This window comes from Neodiprion virginianus, chromosome 3 (assembly GCF_021901495.1).
Source record: "Neodiprion virginianus isolate iyNeoVirg1 chromosome 3, iyNeoVirg1.1, whole genome shotgun sequence".
Classification (NCBI taxonomy): Eukaryota; Metazoa; Arthropoda; class Insecta; order Hymenoptera; family Diprionidae; genus Neodiprion; species Neodiprion virginianus.
This window is the reverse complement of record NC_060879.1, coordinates 27718930-27737896: the sequence shown is the minus strand read 5'-3', so window position 1 is coordinate 27737896 and position 18967 is coordinate 27718930. Positions and strand designations below refer to the sequence as shown.

Below are 18967 nucleotides of genomic sequence, written 5' to 3'. Positions count from 1 at the left end.
CAAAGTGATAAACAATACCGAGACAGAAAAAAGTACGCATAAAAAACAAGTTTGTAAATGGAGCTTTTTCATGGCCCCCCCCCCGAAACCCTACAAGACTTGTCTAAAATATTCTTCGGTGCAATATGCTATTCTCGAGATGTTTGACCATTTCACTGAAAATATAAAATCCTGTATATGTCAATTTAGAGTAACCTCAAAATTGAAAATGAAATATTACGTACCAAATTCTAGGAAAATTATGAATTTTTTTCAAGCTAGAACGAACTTTCATCCTAACCCATGAAAGCGTTTTCCCGGAATTCGTGATATGACATTTTCTGCGTTCGCACACACAAGCACACACGCATGCTGGAAAATGACGGGCAACAGTCGCGTGTATGGTGAAACGTGTTTTGAAGTAGAGGGGAATTTTTTTTTGCAAGGTGAGGTTTTTCGCAGTGTTAATACAATAGGTGATCCGTGTTACGATTGCGCCTGGATATCAGCATTCACCCTTCTGAATTATTTTAATATTGGTAGAATAATTTTTGATAAATTTTGTATACTGTTAATTTTTTTTCAATGTTTTACTATCAAACAATCCAGCATCCGACTAAAAATTCACAGATTTTCGTAAAAATAATAATATTTAACATTAAATTATACAATGTACATAAAACAAGACAGCAATAGGAGTCTCATCTTTTTTGCTTCATAAATGCGGTTAGCATTCTCATCAACAGCACAATGGGAGTTTCAAACAGCAATGACAATGCATAAGCACAGAAGTACGTGATGACGAAGTTCCCGAAGAACAGCGTAGCCTTGAAAAACAAATCACAATGTTGCAAATTGAATAGATTTTCCGTATCCATTATTACCCAGATCTACTTGTGTGAGATAACTTATTTTTTTTAGATACACTTTTTCCTAGAACTGAATCACACGTCTACTCACGATAGGCAGAAAATCCACGTGTATCGGCGTTTCTGCATGAAGATACACCGAATTGATGAGAAATGGATTTAAGAGATATGCGCAGTATGTCAGCCTGCTCAGCGGTACAAAACCCTTGTATGAAAGGATTTTGTTGACGATTCCTAACAAAAACAAAAATTCAGAGTTACGTTGCTATATCTAAATCGTTCAACTCTACGTTCGATTGATTTGACGTAGTTACCGCCATGATTCGTGCTGCAGGCTATTACAAGCCATGCAATCCCTACGGCCCATACGGTTCTGCTCAGGGCAACGTAAAAGGCTGACGTTAGGACGGAAATGTGTCTCTCCCACAAACCAAAGAGGACTAAAATGTTGCACGAACTGCCAAGGCACCAGCCCAGGACGATGTTTCTCTGCAAGTTTTAAGTTTAGTGTTCATTACCCATCGTGTCACTTCTCGGATCATCTGGTGTAACGACGAGTAATACTCGAATGCTGAATACTCGAGGTAACGAACATTAACGCATTAATTCCGGGTGAGATGGCCATAGGTGAGGTGTAAACTATGGCCATCTCACCCGGAATCATCCTATCTGTACGGCTTTGCTCAAAACTCACCCTCTTCACGTCCAGTTTCTTGTTCAATTTTATCAATATATATGCCGTCGCAACTCCGATTATGTGAGGTCCGATTCTCGTCCAAGGTGGATCATATAAAATTTCTAACATGTTAAACTGCGCGTCCATTCTGTAAAAAAAAATTCTCATTTTCCAGTGGAAGTTGTGGAGCTTTTCCGATTGATGTTTTTTCAAGAAATACTAAATATTGAATATTTTCACATTTTTCGTTCACCAAACCTGTTTCTCATATCGAATAAAACGGGGCTCAAAAACTTGAATTGAAACCTAAATTGCGTCGTCGTCGGCTACGACAAATTTTAGTTCCTAAGGACAAGTAAAATTGTGCTGATCGGTTTCTTCACTTTTTTTTCAGTTAAACTAGTTGGTCGAAAATTAATGTACATTTGAACCTGTACAATACCACGAATTCATAGCTAACTTCCGCATTTTGATTCCGCTGGTTTATAAGTGTTTTATGGACTTCTGTTTAGTGTCACCGTAATTGAACGACACTGTTTTACGTGTGATACACGGAAATTTTACCCAGCGAGCAGTTACAGTTTATTTGTATTATGAAACTATTAAATCTAAGCTTATCCGGTCTTGTGACCGGATGGGAACGTATATTTATGAAGTCAACGGAAAACGATCTTGTTTGAGTCAGATATACACTTACGTTGGTACATATCCGTAAATATATGAAATGTATCCGGTTAAAACTGTGGAGGAAATCAGAAGAGATATCAGCACGCCAACTGCCGTGTAGAAAAATCTGTAACGTGAATGATGCAAATTATTTTGAAAGCAAAGTGTAACATTTATACTGATCTAACAAAGCATTTTCATCCAGATTATTTATCTTGAAAAATACATTATTTATACCACTTACACTGACGATAAAATCAACGTGAACGTTGCAATGATGAAAAACTGCATGTCATTCGACAAGTACCAGCTCCATGTCATGCACTGTGACATAAAAATTTTTAAGAATGTGTAATTGAAAACCATAAACGGTATTACCCGATGGATAAAGTACCTTCGAATTACCAAGCGTGAGCAGAAAGGTAATAAAAATTAAGATACAAATTTTACGTTTAGTTTTGCATCGGCTAATGCGAAATTTAATCACGTATCATGATCAATTCTTTACAAGAGACTATAATGGGTGCGGAATAATATCTAAGCGTGCTTATTTCATACCATTGCTTCTCTGCCGAAAAGATTGTTGATGTACAGGATATTTCGCCACCAATACTTGTCGCAAACTTCTTGCGGTCTTTCCGTCATGTAGAATTGTGATGTCTTTCCGTACCAACCAGCATTTATTTGTAATAAACCTAATACCATCATGTATGCTGGAGTCAGCCTGCAAGGTTTCATCTTACAATTATTTAATGTCAATGATAACGGGAATATCCAAATTTATTTAACAAAACCGGTATAGTCAATTCAGGTTTATTTTTTTTCAGCATTCAAAATTGTTTGCCCTCTAATATTCCAAGACGCGCTGATACGAAAAACAAAAAAAAGGCTCGCTTGTATATTCGTGAAAGGAAACCTAAGCTTACAGTTCACAATCCGTATGTTCTCCTTTCATGGAGAAAATATTACGTACGAATGCTTACCTAATGAATCTTCTGAGAACTGTGAGGGCAAACTCATTTACCTTGCCAACACAATCGACCGACTTGTTATCCTCTTTCTTGCCTTTGTTGGAGTTCAAATACAAGTAAGAGACTAAAAATCCACTCATGAAGAAGAACGTGTCAACTGACAAAGTTGAGTTGCCTATTACCTGGACTGCAAATCCTTCAGCCTTCCGCCATGCCCACGGCTTATTATCTATAATTAACAAGCTTACAGATCTGGATCGTCGTTGGATACAAATGGAATGAAAAATCATGTTATCTGGTAAATTGCCTTGAAACACGAATCGCATCTAATTCTGATGATATAAAGGGATGGAAGAACGACTCACCGACGTAATCAGCCATGTAAAAAATCGTGTGTATCATGATAATCCACATCATTCCCAAAAATCTAAGACCATGAATCACAGGTACGGCTTCAGAGCTCAATTTTGTATCAAGTATGATCTTTGTGTTGGTATAACACGAAAAGCACAGTATAAATTTTGCTATGGTAGTCTGTTTGAATTCTGGAAGAACAACCGCAGACTCTGTCGTGTTCGCCGTTTTTTTCACGTCTGTAACATGGGTTTGAAATAAATAGATATTTCGAGTGAGAATATTCGTGGCTCCACGGCGCAGGCAGAAACTCTTGCATTTAAATACATGGCCATATTGGTAGCATACGTGGAAATCGACTCACAGCAGCACTCGTTGTTGTTATGCAAAGATATTTTTTGGGCCTGAATCTGCTTTTGACGGACGAGAACATCGTAAGTTGTTCCGACAATTACCATTCCAATAGTGAGGACTAGAAGTATTCTGAGAAGGGAAACTTGTGAAAAATTACAGTACTTTTATCACTACAATACGGAAATCCATCGCGAAGTGCGTGACTGTTAGAAAATGGTACTCACGCAACAAGAATTATTTTTCCATCCACCAGCCATTGATGATCGTCATTGAGATCTCTGACTTCCGCCAACTTGAAATCGGCAGAGTACAGATTTCCAGCCAGAAGCGTTCTTTCTTGGAATATCTTCTTCAAAATCAGACTCAACTCTTTCGACGAACAAGACGCCGGCAGACACAGTCCCAACGTGATTAGATCCTGGAAGAAGAAACGGATGAACGCGGACCGTAAGAGAAACAAATTGGTTGGTGTATTTTGTGGTTCGGAACAAATTAAGGTACTTACTTCGTTTGGCAATCTGACGTGATACTGAAGAGTGCTGTTGTGGCGGAAATGTGTGACAAAGTAGTTTAGCGGAAACGGTGGATATTCCTGTTCCGGATCGCGGTACTTGGAGTTATTTCGAAGTTCCTCGTCCGCGATGATCAACGGATTCGTATTGGACGCATCTTCGCACTGGCTTCTGCTTCCCAGCCAATAATTATTGCCGTAAATGAAACCTGGTTTGGCCGCCCCGCTGGAGTCCAGCACTGTGTGTCAAATTGTCATTTCTGTTACTTGTTTTTCAATTATTATTCACGTTACTCGGTACACCATACTTCTGACTGAATCTACAACCATATTTGTAGAAATTTAACTACGACGACACTTCCAGATTTTATCAACCGACCAAAATTTGAATGTCCAGGTATGAGAATTGGTTGAGTGATTGCATGAAATGAAAGTGATTCAGGCGCATGCATGTATGATATTATAGTACATGTATAATATTGTACAGGTATACGTAGTGAAAGAAATGATTTAGTATTGCGAGGCAAAGAAAATTCAACGGTATTCCGTATAGAGCCGGGTAGATGAAGCTGAGTGCGTTACGAGACACCGCGGGCTGTGTTATTATGTGAAACTCAACGTATTACGTCCGGGTCATTTGTTTACGAATCAAACCGATTATGCAACTACAGGTATGCATTCACTTTCCTACGCGCATTCTACATTTGTCGAGTCTCTTTTACTCTCTCTTTCCCTTTAAAGATCCCGTTTTGACGTTTGCATGAAAACAAAAATACGGTGAATAAGGTATCGTGTACTTTTCTATCGTCCTGGCAAAACAAGTTACTTGCGTAACCGCACAAGGCGTGAAAGTTGATCTGTATTAACTGAATCCCAATACCGATGCTGGAATTCTTAGGATGTTTGAGTAGCTAATGATGATGACATTTCCGATTTATTGTACTTGATTTCCGGATTTTACCTACAATCGGATGTAATACTTCGTAGAATCCCACTTTCCGAAATTCTCGTTCCATCGTCTCACTTTCAACTCTGTCAACAAATCTCGACGACCTCGCGGTCATTCGACCAGCTTACCCTGTTCAAACAAACTCACGCGCAGACTGCCGTCATTATGTTACGAAAGCTTTCTCCTTAAAACCGAATCATATCCTAATTCGCTCTCGAATGTTACTAACGGTACAAGAGATGATCAATTTTCGCATTTACAATATAAACAGAAAATCACATAACATTCTAGTCCAGCTACTATAGCGCGTTATGGTCTTTGAAGATAAGTGCCCATACTCATTTGTCGCATACCTGGATTTCATATCACATAGAATTGATTATACTAACTTTTCAGCGCCCATAGCTTGCGTTGATCAACGGCTGTCCTGAAGATTTCCAGTTCTTCATGACACAAGCTGGAATTTAGCAAGCTGCCTTTCAGCGCGATGGCGTAAGCCGGAAGCGTTCGCTCCATTGTTTCCGATGTCGCTGATATGTTTTCGACGCACATGGTGGTTAAAAGTGTTAAATACAACGCGATACTGCACATATTTAACAGTGCCATGTTGGCTTACTAACGGAGCGAGTATTTTATTTTTCGTTTACAATTTCACGAGGGTTAGATTTGTCGCTAAAGACACGATGAAAGAGAGCTTTGTTTAGTGATCAATCTGTGTTGTAAAATAATCGATAAGCGGGGATGTCAGTAACGATTCTTGAATTAATCACGGAGGTTTACTTCCTAAAATTATGAGAGATAAAACGTCGACTCGCGATCTTAAGAAGTTTCACTTGTGCTACGAATTTAAATAATATTCAAAAACCATCCCGCGCAGGAAAATTTACCACAAGTTGATTCATAGCGTTCTAGAGGTGAACTGGAGCGCGAAAAATGAACCTTTCCGATCGTTTCTATTGTCGGAATAATTCACTCGATTGCAGACCCCAACACAGAGGAGAAAAAAAACCGCGAAATACGGCCAAGGTGCCGGGCGTCTAAGCAAGGACTGGTGCCGCAGAATTCTTTGCAGAATCCAAGAGAAAACAGCGCCGAGATCTGGTGGGGTCAACACTGTTCCTCACTCGGGGCTCGTACGTTTATATATTTACGTAATCCGTGACAGGAGTCGCTTAGTAATTTACGACCACTTCATTTGTAGTTACAGGACTGTGCACGATAAATTTGATTCCCACTTCTCCTCACTTATTGTTAATTCGATTTTGGTATCTTATCGTCAATCACCTGAATTCCATAATATACCAATCATACTCTTCCATTTATACCCACGAATGTATGAATTATGAAAAAAATACTCGGACCTCGACATTAAAATTATATGGTTACACGGTCGAGTGGAAATTTATATTAAAGCCAATTAGCTCGGTCTTGCATTCACTGTAATGACATTATTCTCTGAGGGTTCTTGGATATTTTTCACCACGGCAACGTCGTGTAACTTGCGAAATTCAACTTTGAGGAAAATAGTTGTTGCAGCAATATCATATTCTCCGATTTATAGTGAGCATGAAGAAAACTCATCATTATATTCGCGGCTTCGTGTACTCACAATTTTATTGCAGCTGAAACACACATACAACTTTCTAAATTTATAGTAAGCATAACGATGTTATTTTACTCAACGGTTGTGCCAAGCTTGCGTATCAATTTTATCAAATGCAGACTGCATACGGTAGTCTTCGAAATGAATTCATGGTATTGTTGGTTTTACACTTGACCCCAAGCCGCGAATAGCTTCCTACATTTATTGCTGTTCTTTAAACCAAGCAGTACTACGGTAAATATTAGGTAGACACGTTCTTCTGCCCTCTATTAATATTATTCAACAATTAAATGAATTGCTTCAATATTCATTTCTCCCAGTGTATATATTGCAACGACAGGTGATTGCGAATGGATGAGGAAGAAAATTTTATTCTGTAATTTATATTGATAAAACTGCAGTAATTTGAAACCTAGAGGAATCTTGTACTTCTGAAGTGACTCAGCTATAAAGCGATTCGGTATCAGATTTATCAATAAGACGAGTAGACCAAGGCCTATAAGGCGGCAGATTTGAGAAACAATACCGCAAGACATAAAAAAATACGGACTTTTCCGGATTCTAGCTTTTTCCAAGTATTCCGGACAATTTCTACTAATAACTTCTGCTGACTCTGCTTATAATAAGCCTGCGCGCAAGTTTGGTCATTGTTTCTAAGGTTATTAAGTACCATTATGTCTTGCCAATTTCCAAATTCCGCTAAGAAAGTTGAAAATATTCAATGAATAGGGAAGTTACTGTTTTCATCACAGCACGTAAAGTCTGTTGAATTCTAATCCTTTGTTTTCAATTTGAAAGGTGGTGATCGCTGATTACTAAAGTCCAGTGGGAAGGAGTGTCGAGACAACGGTGCAAACCGGCAAAAAACATGACAGATATTGACGAGCTTGAGTACGAGGTCAAGCGAGTTGGAACTGACACCAGAGTAGCATCATTACAGGAGAATGATCTCTGTACGCTCTGAGACTGTTCACGGATGAAAGAAAACGGGAGTTGGCAAGGAAAAGAATTCAGCATTACAGCAAAGGTACTGTCCCAAATTTGAATATGCTTTTGAATGGACAATTATTGTCCATTGTAGGTGATCGAAGTTTAAACAATCGAAATTAAGAAATATCACAAGTACATTGAAAGTACCGAGTTTGAAATCCTCAGTATGATATTTTTAGAGTCCTCGAATTTACGCAATAAGGCATCTATCACGCAACGCATCCTGCCTGTTACACAATAAATTTTCTCTTCAATTATATTATACGTATTTACTTCACTCTGTAGAGTCGATTCAAGATCCGTTGGTTCATTGCAGAAAGAGGCAGATCGACTGTCCTATTATTTCACATACGAAATTACTGATTATAGAGCTTCTGCGAAAAGGTATAATTCCGTCATAAAAGTGCCTGTAGAAATCCGAACGAGAAACATATCGAATTAAGATTCACGCTAGCGAATCAACGCCAAGAACTATTTATCCGTCCTAACTTCTTGCTTGTTTCACGATGCCGTATCTTCGAAAGCAGTATATATTGTTCAATAAAATTTGCGAAATTTTGGTTTCAGATGCACCGTTTCACAAAAATTCAAAATAATCGTTTAATCGATTCGTCTTTATCGATTCAATCGAGTCATATTCGATTTTTTTGGACTCGATTAATCGATGCATCAATTATTTTTAGCTTATTGTTAGTGGCCGTCGTCAGTCCAAACCTCACACTAAAGAAATAATCTACACTCATTCATGAAAATAAACCAATAATTGACTTGACGGTCAGAAAACAACCAGTCAAATCAGTGAGTGCGAATCATGCGCTCATGAACTGCATTGCTCGCTCGTAACAAGGATGTAGGGTGATTAGGGTGTTACAGAAGAAAATAACTTGCGCTTTTCTACCGTGGCACCCTCTTGAAAAATTTTTTAGGCCAAAAGAGTGATTCTGTCAAAAAGATCAGCGTTCTACGCTATGTGAAACATTGCGCTCATTTCACTTTTCTCTTTTTTCACATTTTTTTTGAGTGTACTGCATTACTTTATTTATTGTTATTGAATTTTCACGTATTTACCTACTCTAATTTATTTCTATGCGTGCCTGCCTAGTACTTATAATCATCCCTAGGTTTACTCATAATTCTATCCTAATAGATACCTATTAACTTATTTTCATTCTTGTTAACGATTTTCCCTCGTCGACACGATTCAGTAACATGTTTGACATGCTGATGAACTTCAAATTAACATTACATTCCTGCGATCGAATATTGCCGACGGCGTTAGTAAAGTCCCACCTGATGTAAGAGCGACTAATTATTGTGCCGGTAACAATTGCTTGAGAATTAATTTTCAACAGATCAAGGGAATGTTTTGCGGTAGTTCCAAGTTCATTAACAGGCTAGATTCTTTTCAGCGCCCACTGATTACTATCGGAAATCGTACAATCAATAATTTAATAAATTCCGGAATCTTGATCTATAATTATGACTCCGACACTAGCATGACGTAACGAACACGTTGATCTGGCATATACCTATGTGGCAGGGTGAACAGGGTTTCGTATCATTTGAAGACCAACAATGAACTGTTTTCTGGATCCTCTTCGTAAATGATTGATTGCGGCTCTTATATTTCCTCACCTCGACTATTGTTCAGCAGTTTATACCAACCTACCTGGTGCATTCGATATCAAGCTCGAACGACTTATTAAAGTCTGTGTTAGATTTATCTCGTGTGTTGCGAGGAGAATGAACACATTATGGGATTCCGACTTGAGCTGGGTTGGCTAACTCAGCGATGTAGGAGTTTATACTCAATTGTTTCTTATCTTTTTACTATTTTACGCTCTGGTAGGCCAGCTTATCTAGCTGATGTGTGGTTGCAACGTATTGTTGCTAATGTGGGTGCTACTGCTCGGCTTTGGATTCCGCCTTGCCACGCTGTCTGTTTTCAAAAGTCATTTATAATTTCTACCTTCAACTTGCGGAATTCACTTCCATCGGTTATTGTTGACAGTGATACGTTAGCTACATCCAAGGCCAAGCTTTGTACATATTACGTACACCTCGAACAGCAAAGATTCAATTCTCTGCAGTAGTTGTGTTCCTTCTTCGTCATTTCGTGGCTATTTTATTTCATTTTATTTCATTTTATCATCTTTATTTTTATATTTATTCTATTTATTGTTCCCTACTTTACTAGTCCTCTCTTTGCCATTGTCACGAGTTAATTTTCGCCCTGGCTCTATTTGTTTATTTATTTAGTCATCTACTTATTTACTCATATATTTTCTTACGTTCCCCGAGTTGTTATGCTCAAATACTTACGGTATGTCTTAGTTTTTACGTCGTCTTCTCTGTTTTGTCGCCGCGAATTCACTCCGCATTTTTCTTCTACTCTTTAAACTAATATTTATTTTTAATTTTTACCTCAACATTTTTTTTTTAGATTAATTCTTATTTTTTACACCTGTACCAATTCTTTTATCAAATTTCTTCTGTCTTGACTCATGTTATTTTAACTTTTATCTATTTTCTTATTTATTTATTTCATCTTTATTTACTGCTCATTTTAGTCCAATCCATTTTTATCTCTCTTCTTTTGTTATTCTTTTTCAACTTTAGTTTGAATTCTGTTGTTGGTTTTATTGTATTTTGTGCTTATACACATTTTATATTTATATGACGCATGTTCTATATACCGCCTGAGGGGACTCGTCCCAGTGCAAATAAACATTTTTCTGTCTCTTCAGGAAGTGCATTTCACGAGAAATACCTTTCCCAAGTAGACTGATAGTCCGCGTTATCGATTCCTGTTGTGAAAGTTATTTATCTTTTTTATCTCTTCAGATTACTTGTGAATACATTAAAATGTCATCATACTATAACAGCTCCGGCATCAGATACCGGACATCATTTCATCCTGATGCATAGTATCTGAGTGGGGGTTGGTGAAAGTACTCGACTGTCGGAATTGTCGCATAGCAAAATCTTCCAATAAGTATCGAAAACATTTGCGGTTACATACAGATATATTACAAATATGTCACATGCGTGTACGTGGGTCTATCCCTAGAAAGTCCATTACCCTGTATGGGGAAAAAATTGTGGTTTTGTTCTGCTGTTGGCCTTGTGGGCACAGGAGTTGTACCGTACACCTTAAGGACGTACAAAACCGCTGTTCTTCGTTTGTTTCGACATCTTTTGCTGGAAATTCTTGTTCAACGAAACTATAATCTTACCGAATACGCAATCATGTAACAAATTTAAATCAAATCTCTATTCCATATCCATCCTCGAATAAGATATCTGAATATAATAACGTTATATAATAACAGTTGTTGATTATGTTTCAGGAATGTTGTGATATTGTTTGTGTCAACATGTAAATGGGGACGATGACAACACGCGCTCACTAGCCACACCTACTCAGAATACAAAGATGAGGCATCAGCACTACCAGTACTTCGAAACGTGAATCACTTTTTGCAGACCAGCACGACGGAGATTCCTCTCCTTATCTCTTCTTCCTGATCAGACTCTACTGTTACGCAGTTCGCTTCGAGTGCGCATGTGTAGTGGTGCACAGTGCTTTTTAATGCGCGTGCGCAACAGCACGCAGTGCTCAATACGACAAAGTGCGCACGCGCAACAGTGCATAGTGCTTTATACGGTTCATGCTCCACAACAGCTTTGCACACCGCTGTTTTAGGCCCGTATTACAGATATCGAAAATCAAATTTTCGGCGCATATACGATAATAACGCTTTGATACATGGTGACGAGCTGGAGAACTGTTATACTTCAGTACTGACACTACTGGCGCTATTATTCTTACATCATGTAACTCAACGCAAGGATTTTGACAAGCTATTTTTCATTTAGTTCAAATTTTCTTCATACTTTTATTATTCTAATAATATAAATCCATGTTATTTGCCCATACTGGAAAATTCTAACATGCGACGAAATTTTGCAATTTCTAAGAACTATGGAAAATGAACACATAAATCCATATATGAAATCATTAAAGCTATTTAAAGATAGGTGTAATAGTCGTTACTTTGATTTCAGCTATTTTCCTTCATATGCGATTCAAAGATGAAATCATTTACTGAACTTAATTGGTACTTATCTCAGTATTTAATGTACATTGGCATGTTAGAAAGAATTTACTTGATTTTTGTACAATAATGGTGAAACTCAGTTCTTTCGAGCTAAGACAACCTAATTTTAACTTCCGATTATAATTTCTCTATCAAAACTTGTATTATTCTACTTGTTTTGATTGGCGTTAACCGTAACGGTTACTTTGTAAATTTCCATTTCGACAAAATGTTAAGTCGTTCTTCCACCTGGGTCTTTATTTTGCTCCTCCTATAAAAAAAAAATGGTAGGTACGTTTCGATTCGGCTATTTTGTAATACACAAGACACAATTGCAACAGAGAAAGGAGATTTTCCAGTTACTCCATTCTTCAAACCCTTCGAGTTACAACGAGTCATATACGGTATTATTTCCCAACAATGCATACATTTCCTACTGTATGATTGAATCCGGATTCCTTCAAAACATGTAGTCATTTCAATTAAGAACCAGTAATTAAACCTTGGACTGTTATTCCTTCCAAAATACGTACTCAAATATTCCTAATCACAATCGTGTCATACATTTTACTCGCTTCCAAACATTCACCGAGATGTGCTAGTAATGGCTTTGCTGGTGTAATAGAAATAGCAATAACGAGACACAAATCGTAAATAAATATACGCAAATATGTTACTAATAATATATTGAATTTATTATTCTGATTAACAATTGCACTTTGATAAGCGTATATCATCGTAGTTTATAAACTATGTCGTAATATAACTTGAAATATTCGTATGGGGTTCGCTTCGCTACACTTCAATTTTCGAAGCTTTTTCGTTGAGATTGCATTAACGTTATTTATTTCAGGAATTCGTATTAGCGAAGTGATAGCATCATGCCAATTCGAAATTAGTATTATCATCAATTATTTCCATGGTTCTTACTTCTCAAATTAAAGTATACTGTAGCGAATTGTATAATCGCTCGGATGCACTACATTGCCGCGTACTATACGTGTATTTCAAGTAAGGTAATGTTAGCATGATTACGTTTCGCTTAAGGTGAGCACTACATTGGACGTAATCGAAGAAAGTCGGCTGGTATTGGAATAAATTGGTATTCAATGGAAACCAGGTGATATTTTCTACCATATAGGAATATTACGAAGTAACCGGTACATCGTTTTAATATTCTATAACAAATAAGAACTATACTTGTCGCAATTATACATAGCAAAATTATCATTTCACTCCTTGCGTTTGTTCTGTGTGCGCTAACATGTACGTTATGTAATGTACAGAATAAATTGAAACTGCACATACAGCTTCATTTTAATTACATATATCTTATTTGAAGGCAATGCACTGTTGTGCGAATATACTGAAATACTGCAGAGTGGATAATTTTTCCTAGGCCTTTAAGGGGGTATTCTGGTCTAGAAATTTGGAGAAACTGATTTGTTTGTTTTTTTTTGCGTACTATTATAGCTACATCTTTTACGAATATTTTGGCTTCAACCTGACGACAAATTTACAAAAATGAAGAAAGTACTTGAGTGAAATAATGTACGATCGCTCGGCCTCGAGGCTAGAAAAATCGGCCTATACGAAAGCTGCGAATGCGACAGAAGATCGCGCAGCTGACTTAGAAATAAGCCTCAAAATCGGGGTCAAAACGTTAAACTTTAAGCGCGTTTATCTCAAAACCGTTGAACAGTGGGCTTTTCGTAATTTTTCTTTCTCTTCTTGGTACGGGCTGTAGCAACATTATTACTAATCAAGAAGACTCGGTGTTTTTCTGTTTCGGATGAATATTGAGGCATAGTTGTGAGTGTGCAAATGGTCTTAGAACAATTGGATGTTGCTCTCACGTTGCTGCTATTGTTTATTATTTGTCACACGGAAGATATTTGACAAAGATTCTGAGGTCTGCTGAAACACTAAGAAAATTATTTGATACAGACAATGTTTCACCTGTGATTGAAGATGATAGTGATGAAGACTGATAAAATAAGACATAGCATTGTTTTTTATATATTAAAGATATATCTTTCAAACATTTGTTGTTATTTATTTATAATTTACGAACTAAAATCTGTTTCTTATGTTATAAGTGTGAAATGTTTATCATATTTTCGTTTATTTTCATTCATATTTAATGATTTAATTCTTCATTTAGAAATGACAATTTCAAATGAATTACGAAAATATATGTTAGCGAGGAAAATAAAGATTCAAGCTTAAAATACACAAATAAAGTAAATATTTGCATAAAAAATGATTTTTATTTTTTTGTAATATGGCGTACCTTTGTTTAACATCTTGAAAGTTCGTATACTCGTAGAAAAATGGATGAGGAATTCGAAAAAAATGGTTCCGTAATTGTACCAGAATCGCATCATAATGAAAAATCAAAATTAAAACAAAAGTGCCATTATTTTTGAGGTTCTTATTAACCGATATAGTTTACATTTTTTTTCCTCAAAGCTAACATCAGCCCCCAAAACATATCAAAAATTCAAATCAATCGATTCACGCGTTCCTGAGAATATTCATTTTTTCCGATTTTCATACATTTTGCTTTTTCTCAATAACCAATTGGGTTAGAGATCTGAAACTTTCAGGATCTGATTATCTTATTAGTACCTAAGAATCCTCTCAGTATCGTGCTCATATCTTTCAAGGGCAAATTCACTATGCTTATACCCCTAGGGCCAAATTTCTGTGAAAAAAAGGATTGTAAAGATATGCCTATTGTTTTTTATTTTAAGCCCGGAATCCAGAACTTTGGACCGAATTACTCCCTTTATAGTGGAGTTGCGATATTTTCAGGTATCTTATAGTCAACAATAGTCCAGAAGCACCTGCTGAAAAATGTCGAAAACACAGGGTCTCGTTTTTTGGCTGTAATTTCAGATGAGTTGATCGCAGCGTATTGGGACTGCGCCCAATCGATTTTTCTCGCAAAATTACGTCGGAATGGTGCATGAAAGACTTCATTCCAGCATTTTTCAAAAACGCGAAAATTTTCGCCAAAAATGCAAAGGGTTAGCCTTACTTTTTTTTCATTTTTGGAGCCGAAAATTTTTGGTCTCAGATTCGATTTGAATGACCCTTACCTGACTAATTGGACCCTCAGGAACTCGAAAAACGCAGCGAAAAGAGCGTAGGACCAACAGGAGAGAAATGGCGACCGAAAAAGCACCTGCTGAAAAATGTCGAAAACACAGGTTTTGTTTTTCGGCTGTAACTTTCGATGCGTTGATCGCAGCGCATTGGGACTGCGCCCAATCGACTTCTCTCGCAAAATTACGTCGGAACAGTGCATGGAAGAATTGAGTCCAGCATTTTTTTAAATCGTTGAAATTTCCGTCAGAAGTCTAAGGTGGTTTAGTTGAATTTCTTTCGTGATTTTCAGAGCAAAGAACATTTCGACTCGTTAGCTGACTCGTTAACTGAAGAATGAATCTTTGGTCCACGCCTGACGATCGAAGGGCCGAGCCGCTTCAGTCTGCAATTGGCAGGAAAGATAAAGTGCGTATTTCTTGTCTGGAATGTGAGAACCGAAATCATTATACCTCATATCATATCATCACACATCATACATCATACATCATACATCGTACATCATACATCATCATACATAGTATTAAAGGTCGAAACCAAAGTTTGGATGTCGGATGTTCAGAAAGTTACGTCACCAATTCAAAATCAGCTAGCCGAATTCCTCAGTCGGGAAACAACCGCGCAGTAGAGCGGACGGATGAGAGTCGCGCTCCGCAAATTTCGAGTAAGGGTTCTCAACCTCTCGGATCTCGCGCTTCGGGTCCGCTACGTATTTCGAGTACCGGGTTCTCAACCTCCCAGATCTCGCGCTTCGGGTCCGCTACGCGGTGAAACTCGACTTCCAGGATAAGCGCTCCATGGTTCCTGGTTCATGTTTACAATAAATAATTTCAATTCGTTTTTCGCGCAACCCCAAATTCCGTAGCTGTCAGTCCGCTAATAAAATTTCTCAACTTCCAGGATAAGCGCTCCGTGGTTCCCGGTTCATGTTTACAATAAATAATTTCAATTCGTTTTTCGCGCAACCCCAAATTCCGTAGCTGTCAGTCCGCTAATAAAATTTCTCGACTTCCAGGATAAGCGCTCCGTGGTTCCCGGTTCATGTTTACAATAAATAATTTCAATTCGTTTTTCGCGCAACCCCAAATTCCGTAGCTGTCAGTCCGCTAATAAAATTTCTCGACTTCCAGGATAAGCGCTCCGTGGTTCCCGGTTCATGTTTACAATAAATAATTTCAATTCGTTTTTCTCGCAACCCCAAATTCCGTAGCTGTCAGTCCGCTAATAAAATTTCTCGACTTCCAGGATAAGCGCTCCGTGGTTCCCGGTTCATGTTTACATTAAATAATTTCAATTCGTTTTTCACGCAACCCCAAATTCCGTAGCTGTCAGTCCGATAATAAAATTTCTCGACTTCCAGGATAAGCGCTCCGTGGTTCCCGGTTCATGTTTACAATAAATAATTTCAATTCGTTTTTCGCGCAACCCCAAATTCCGTAGCTGTCAGTCCGCTAATAAAATTTCTCGACTTCCAGGATAAGCGCTCCGTGGTTCCCGGTTCATGTTTACAATAAATAATTTCAATTCGTTTTTCTCGCAACCCCAAATTCCGTAGCTGTCAGTCCGCTAATAAAATTTCTCGACTTCCAGGATAAGCGCTCCGTGGTTCCCGGTTCATGTTTACAATAAATAATTTCAATTCGTTTTTCGCGCAACCCCGAATTCTGTAGCTGTCAGTCCGCTAATAAAATTTCTCGACTTCCAGGATAAGCGCTCCGTGGTTCCCGGTTCATGTTTACAATAAATAATTTCAATTCGTTTTTCGCGCAACCCCAAATTCCGTAGCTGTCAGTCCGCTAATAAAATTTCTCGACTTCCATCAACCATTATCGATGGTTGTTCGAGGTGGTTGAAGGTGGTCGGAGGTGGACGAGGAGGAGGACGAGGAGGACGTGGATTTGTGCTGGGTGAGTAAAACACTTTTATAATATTTGATGGCAATTGTACTTATATTTCATCTGAAATATTACAAACTTGTCATGTTTACAATAAATTATTTCAATTCATTTTTCGTGCTAGCACATATTCAGTAGCTATGAATAATCTCATACAATTTATTATATTATTAATTAATCAATTAATATTCTTATAATATTTAATGGCAATTGTAATTATATTTCATCTGAAATATTACAAACTTGTCACGTTTACAATAAATTATTTCAATTCATTTTTCGTGCTAGCACATATTCAGTAGCTATGAATAATCTCATACAATTTATTATATTGTTAATTAATCAATTAATATTCTTATAATATTTCATGGCAATTGTACTTATATTTCATCTGAAATATTACAAACTTGTCACGTTTACAATAAATTATTTCAATTCTTTTTTCGTGCAAGCACATATTCAGTAGCTATGAATAATCTCATACAATTTATTATATTGTTAATTAATCAATTAATATTCTTATAATATTTCATGGCAATTGTACTTATATTTCATCTGAAATATTACAAACTTGTCACGTTTACAATAAATTATTTCAATTCTTTTTTCGTGCAAGCACATATTCAGTAGCTATGAATAATCTCATACAATTTATTATATTATTAATTAATCAATTAATATTCTTATAATATTTAATGGCAATTGTAATTATATTTCATCTGAAATATTACAAACTTGTCACGTTTACAATAAATTATTTCAATTCATTTTTCGTGCTAGCACATATTCAGTAGCTATGAATAATCTTGTACAATTTATTACATTATTAATTAATTGAATAATTACAATAATCCTTACACAATATTTTTGATGTGTTCCTATACTAAAAATATTCATTAATATTCCAGGTATCACCCGAGGTGGTCGGAGGTGGACGAGGAGGAGGACCAGCTGGACGAGGAGGAGGACGAGGTGGACGAGGAGGAGGCGGGGTGGGTCGTGGGAGAGGACCTCTCCTCTCCTCAGAGGAGGAGAGGGGGAGGGGCCGGGAAGGGGGTGGGGTGGGCGGGGAGGGGGAAGGGACGGGACGGGAAGGGGTGGGGGTGGGGAGGGGCGGGGTGGGGAGGGAGGGAGGGAGGGAGGGAGGGCGGGAGGGCGGGAGGGAGGGAGGGAGGGAGGGAGGGAGGGAGGGAGGTAGAGAGTGGAGGACGGATGTTGATGCGAGCCCGTTAGAGTTAATAGAGCAGTACACCCCCCCGCCCGCCCACCCTCCCTCCCCCGCGCCCTCCCGCCCTCCCGCCATCCCTCCCTCCCTCCCTCCCTCCCTCCCGCCCTCCCTCCCTCCCGCCCCCCCACCCCTCCCCTCCCCTCCCCCGCCCCTTCCCTTCCCTTCCCGTCCCGTCCCTTCCCCCTCCCCGCCCACCTCTCCCCCTTCCCGGCCCCTCCCCCTCCCCTCCTCTGAGGAGAGGAGAGGTCCTCTCCCACGACCCACCCCGCCTCCTCCTCGTCCACCTGGTCCTCCGCCTCGTCCAGCTGGTCCTCCTCCTCGTCCACCTCCGACCACCTCGGGTGATACCTGGAATATTAATGAATATTGTTAGTATAGGAACACATCAAAAATATTGTGTAAGGATTATTGTAATTATTCAATTAATTAATAATGTAATAAATTGTACAAGATTATTCATAGCTACTGAATATGTGCTTGCACGAAAAATGAATTGAAATAATTTATTGTAAACGTGACAAGTTTGTAATATTTCAGATGAAATATAAGTACAATTGCCATGAAATATTATAAGAATATTAATTGATTAATTAACAATATAATAAATTGTATGAGATTATTCATAGCTACTGAATATGTGCTAGCACGAAAAATGAATTGAAATAATTTATTGTAAACGTGACAAGTTTGTAATATTTCAGATGAAATATA

At 38.0% G+C, this 18967-nt stretch overlaps 1 protein-coding gene and 1 long non-coding RNA gene across 3 annotated transcripts; one reads left to right on the top strand and one right to left on the bottom strand.

The window, feature by feature from the left end:
* Positions 1-581: 581 nt before the first annotated feature.
* LOC124300549 (nose resistant to fluoxetine protein 6-like) lies at positions 582-6373 on the bottom strand. Of its 2 annotated transcripts, none has more exons than XM_046754767.1 (13): positions 5719-6373; positions 4375-4619; positions 4094-4287; positions 3880-3998; positions 3527-3754; positions 3174-3390; positions 2749-2914; positions 2435-2514; positions 2222-2317; positions 1543-1672; positions 1163-1337; positions 940-1082; positions 582-806 (listed from the first exon to the last, which is right to left on the bottom strand). In XM_046754767.1, exons 1-13 carry the CDS (start codon positions 5933-5935, stop codon positions 681-683), a joined length of 2136 nt encoding a protein of 711 aa, XP_046610723.1. In that variant the 5' UTR covers positions 5936-6373; the 3' UTR covers positions 582-680. The 2 variants fall into 2 exon arrangements, with proteins under 2 accessions (XP_046610723.1, XP_046610724.1); XM_046754768.1 differs by lacking the exon at positions 5719-6373 and adding an exon at positions 5342-5453.
* LOC124300551 (uncharacterized) lies at positions 6371-12356 on the top strand. Its single transcript, XR_006907241.1, has 3 exons — positions 6371-6462; positions 7754-7959; positions 11273-12356. It is a non-coding gene; the product is annotated as an uncharacterized LOC124300551 (long non-coding RNA).
* Positions 12357-18967: the final 6611 nt, after the last annotated feature.

Excerpts from the sequence above, each read along its gene's own strand:
- LOC124300549 (XM_046754767.1), bottom strand. The coding sequence starts at position 5,935 with ATGGCACTGTTAAATATGTGCAGTATCGCGTTGTATTTAACACTTTTA. Across the intron at positions 1,338-1,542 it reads AGAAACTGGACGTGAAGAGG|AGAAACATCGTCCTGGGCTG; the intron begins GTGAGTTTTGAG and ends TAAAACTTGCAG. Across the intron at positions 807-939 it reads ACGTGGATTTTCTGCCTATC|GCTACGCTGTTCTTCGGGAA; the intron begins GTGAGTAGACGT and ends TTGTTTTTCAAG.